At 38.6% G+C, this 4,574-nt stretch overlaps 1 protein-coding gene across 1 annotated transcript; it reads right to left on the bottom strand.

Moving 5' to 3' along the window:
* LOC133365550 (vitelline membrane outer layer protein 1 homolog) lies at positions 1 to 3,910 on the bottom strand. The gene is made up of 3 exons (XM_061587610.1): positions 3,710 to 3,910; positions 3,490 to 3,605; positions 1 to 304 (listed from the first exon to the last, which is right to left on the bottom strand). The coding sequence occupies exons 1-3, from the start codon at positions 3,908 to 3,910 to the stop codon at positions 1 to 3; spliced, it is 621 nt and encodes a 206-aa protein (XP_061443594.1).
* Between the last annotated feature and the right edge of the window lie 664 nt (positions 3,911 to 4,574).

The following is a 4,574-nucleotide window of genomic DNA, read 5'->3' as shown; positions in this document are numbered from 1 at the left end:
TTATTCACAGCAGAAAAAGCGAACATCATTCATGCCTGTATTATCTGTTACCCAAGGCCTATATGGCTCCTGTCTGGTTTGAATGCCACAGATTCCACCTTTAACACAGACATTGCTCCATCCACCATATTCACCAAAACGACCCCCTGATTCTTCTAAGACAACGCCATTGCTACAACGGAATTTGATGTTGTTTACTGCTGTGTCATCTTTAAGTGCTCCTTGGTCAGATTCAACTTTCAGCTGAAAGGAACGTAAAACACTGTCTTGTGGGCACCATCTAATCCCTGACCAATACCCATACCTAAAAGAGAAAGGAAAATGTTTCTGTTTAATGCAGAATGAGATTTCAGTCAGAAATAATTTTGAGAAAGTATTATTAATTTTTTTTAACCAAATGCATCCCAAAAGCATCCTTCCACATATGTGTCTTGTGCCCATGGGATGGCTGTCTTACATTTTGTGTGAGAGTATTGTGTGAGAAATGTTAATCTACATCTGAATATGTTCTTCTGTTTCTGCAAAAGATTGGACTAGTTGTTACAAATTGGGAGAACTCCAAGAGAACTTACTTATTACAAGATTGAACCAACTCTTGCACAAGTGTTTGCAGAACAGTGCTAGCAGCTGTTTTCCTTTTGCTCATAGTTCTTTGAATTCAACCAAATAATGCCAGGCTTTGAATTATACCTGATCCCTGAAAGTTGGTAATGCTGAAGGTTAAAGCCTATACCCACTTATCTGAGAGTAAGTCCCATTTAACTCAGTGGGACTGCCTGCTGAGTAGACATGCATAGGATTCTGCTGTGTGTCCCATTCAAATCAATAGTGACAAATTAGTCACAGCTAACTTAAGCCCCATTGATTTCAATGGTACTTGAGCTCTACTAATTTTCTCTGAACTAGGGTCACTGGGTTGGATCCAGGGTTTCATAAGTAGTTTTGCTCCTGGACAGGGCAGTCTTGAGTCTCAATGCCCCTTTCCCCCTCTTCAAAATCTGCTCTGGAAGGCTGGATCCGTCCAGAACAATGAGAAAGGTGGCATGTAAGGGTGCAGGGAGAAATCAACAAAAGTCACCACTCCCCACTTCCATTAGTAGAAGCCTCTGTTGGTTCCAGGCCCCTTCTCTCCATCCACGGAGAGGCACCTTTGAATCAAACTCACTGTATTTTGTGTACACACAAACATGCTATTTATTCGGCCATCAGGAGGTAAGGAGGTAATGCAGGGACCAAAGTTTAAAAAATAAATTAGATGTCCTATTCGTTCAGTATCACACTCAAGTAAACAATCAGAAGATGGCAAATTCGTATATATTTATGCTATGAGTGTGTGCGCGCGTGTAAATTCATTACTTTAAATACATTCATTCATCAACATTTGAGTAGAACATCTTTTAAAAATAGGTTCATTGAATAAAAACCATACTCCTTGCTGCTGTATATAATGATTAAAATATGGGCAGCAAAAATATGGGCAGCCAAAATACATTCACACATTAGAACTAGGCAATCTCACCACCAGTTGTATGAGCAAATAATCTACTCATTTAAATAAATCATATAAATAGAATCTTGTAAGAGTTGTATCCAGCTAAGTCATACAGTTAAACCCATTGAAATCAATGGGCTTAAGCTAGTCCAACAGGTCTATTCTGAGTACAATGGGAGTTAGATACAACCCATAGAGTATAACGTTCTGATGTTATCTTTTATTGTTATTTTGACCTTCAAATAATATTAAAGTTCATTGTCAATAAAAAATAAAAATGAAGGGGAGAAATCCATACTTCCAGTACACTACCTTGCAGCTATTAGACTCTGCCATAAGGTTATTCCTCTCTATCGCTGAAGATAAGCAATGAGAGAAGAGAGATCTTAAGATCAGAGATATATTTAAATTTGGGGTTTTAGACAAAAATCTGCTCAGGAAGGCTGGGGATCCTACAGAACAATGTGAGAGGTTGCATGGAATCTTCACACAATAACAGAAAGCAAAAAAACATAAATGGGAGAACTGGTGACACAAAATCAGCAGGTATTAGGAATGGGGGAGAATATCTGCTAAATCAGACTTAGTGCCGAATTTTGACAGAATTCGACAGTCTGCTATCTTTTTGGACCATTACTGATTTCTTGCGGCAGGCCATGGCTGTAATCAGCACAGATTTTTTTGTGGCCACAGCTGCAATCTGCATAGATTTCCCCCCAAAATTTCCTCCTTATTTTACATAATTATCTTTGTAATTTCCTCTTAAGTTTTTTTTGTTAAGAAAGCTTAATATTTAGCAGGAAAAAGATGCTTAAAAAGGACTGCAAACAAAACAAGAATAGTGAATAGTGAAAGAATCATTAAGCAGCACATCACATCAGTTAGCTAGAGGCAACAGACAGACTCAAAGATGATTATCTGCCTCATTGATGTGTAAATAGGGGGAAAAAACCACATGGAACACTGTGATCATTTACATAAGTATCTACATTAAAAATCATGCAATTTTTTTACCACCAAAACAACACTTATGGCTCAAATCACCCCCCCCTCAAAACCCCACAGCACATCGAATCAGCAAGTGCTAAAGCAAGTTGGAACAAAAAAAGGGTGGATTGGGATTGAATGAAAGACTATTGGAATACAAGTGGATCAGAACTAGGCAGCAACCCCCATCCCTAGCAGGTATATGCAGGAATTATACCTGGATGTACTTCCATCTCTTTCTCTCTTTCCCTTTTCGTCTCACTCACTAGATTTTAGGTGATAACACACACATACATACATCACTCTAATGGAATAAAACTGAGGCAGTGGTCACCTGTCCAAACCTGGAGGTTTCCATATTTTCCCCAGCAACTCCAAGCACCCAACTACAAAATAGTGTTGCTTTGTGTATAGAAAAGCCACACGTGGGTCAGCACACAGAGGTGTTTAAAAAAACCAAAAACCTCTGTCTATTTAAATAAGTTAGGAAAAAACTCTCAATCCTCCATTATCAGTTTTCTGAGTAGCATCAAAAGTTACATCTTTAAAAAGTTACATGTCCAGTTTGGAGAAAAGTTTACAGTTTAAAAAGTAGTTGCTTATTATCTCAATTAAATTAGCATAATAAGCAGAGCTTGGAAAAGTTACTTTTTTGAACTACAACTCCCATCAGCCCCAGCCAGCATGGCCACTGGATTGGGCTGATGGGAGTGTAGTTCAAAAAAGTAACTTTTCCAAGCTCTGATAATAAGCAACTACCTTTTAAACTGTAAACTTCCATCCAAACTGTTTTTTATTTGTACCTTGAGCCCACTGATTTATCCCATCAGATTTTTCACTAGAATGTATCCTTTTAATCGTTTGCTGATTAGAAACAGCAGGACACTGAGGAGCACAACACTTAGGAGAGCAAAACTCTTTCCATTGCCGCATTAGCAATTTTAGGGCTTACCATGCCATTTACTATAAAACCAAATGAAAGAGAGATATTTGGATATAATTAAACTTACTCTCCACTGCTAGACTCAATGGTGTACATAATACTGCTATTATGACCACTTGAGCAGTATAAGCGGATCCCATTGAGTGAAGTGTCATCGCTAACAAATCCTCCAAAGTCATGCACCTAATGCAATAGAGAAGAAAGAAAAGGATATTGACATTCTGAATATTTTAAAATCAACTTGAACTTATAAGGATATTGTGAGAGACACCACCACATGTATTTACCTTTACACTAAATCCAGAGGCATACGATTTCTCTGGACAAAAGTCAGACCATGTCCAATCACCCCAACGACCTCCATTAACAACAGATATTGTGCTGTAATTTCTTCGGTTTGCAAAGGTGCCATTGGTGCTGATAATTTTATCAAAGGCTGTCGTAAGACACACAAAAGGAAGAAAAAGGACAACAGCAAGGGGCTGCATTTTTACAGAAGCTGGATGAAGAAGCATGAACCAGGTCATAAACTTTATGCACTCTGCACTTTATATCTCAGTTTATCTCCATCAATGTCATTGAAATAACATATTCAAGATTGCCATCTGGAAAAGTAAATACACATTAATGTTTAGCCATGGAGATGTATTGGCTCATACTGTTTGCTAAACTTGGAAGGTTTCCTTCAGGTTTGCCTCTGAATAAAATGTACCAATAACAAGCACAAACTAAGTTCATTCATATTTTTTCCCAACCCTTAAAATTATGGCATGATTGAGATAATCGTCTAGGTCCTGCTTCCACTTCAGCAGAGCTTGTATATTGTTATTAAAACAAGCTGTGTAAACAGAATCTTGCAACAGTATAGAGCTGGAAATGTAACAGTTCTAGGATTGTATCAGAGCAGACCCATTGAAATAAATGGGCTTAAGTTAGTCATAGTCCTAAATTACGGGAGGACCATAGCCCAGTGATAGAGCATCTGTCTTGCATGCAGAAGGTCCCAGGTTCAATCTCCAGCATCTTCAGGTAGGGCTGGGAGAGACTCCTGCTTGAAACCCTGGGGAGCCACTGTCAGTCAGTGTAGACAATACTGAGCTAGATGGACCATTGGTCTGACTCAGTATAAGGCAGCTTCCTCTGTTCCCTGTC

The sequence above is a fragment of the Rhineura floridana genome, chromosome 10, assembly GCF_030035675.1.
Source record: "Rhineura floridana isolate rRhiFlo1 chromosome 10, rRhiFlo1.hap2, whole genome shotgun sequence".
Lineage (NCBI taxonomy): Eukaryota > Metazoa > Chordata > Lepidosauria > Squamata > Rhineuridae > Rhineura > Rhineura floridana.
This window is presented reverse-complemented; position numbering and strand designations above follow the sequence as displayed.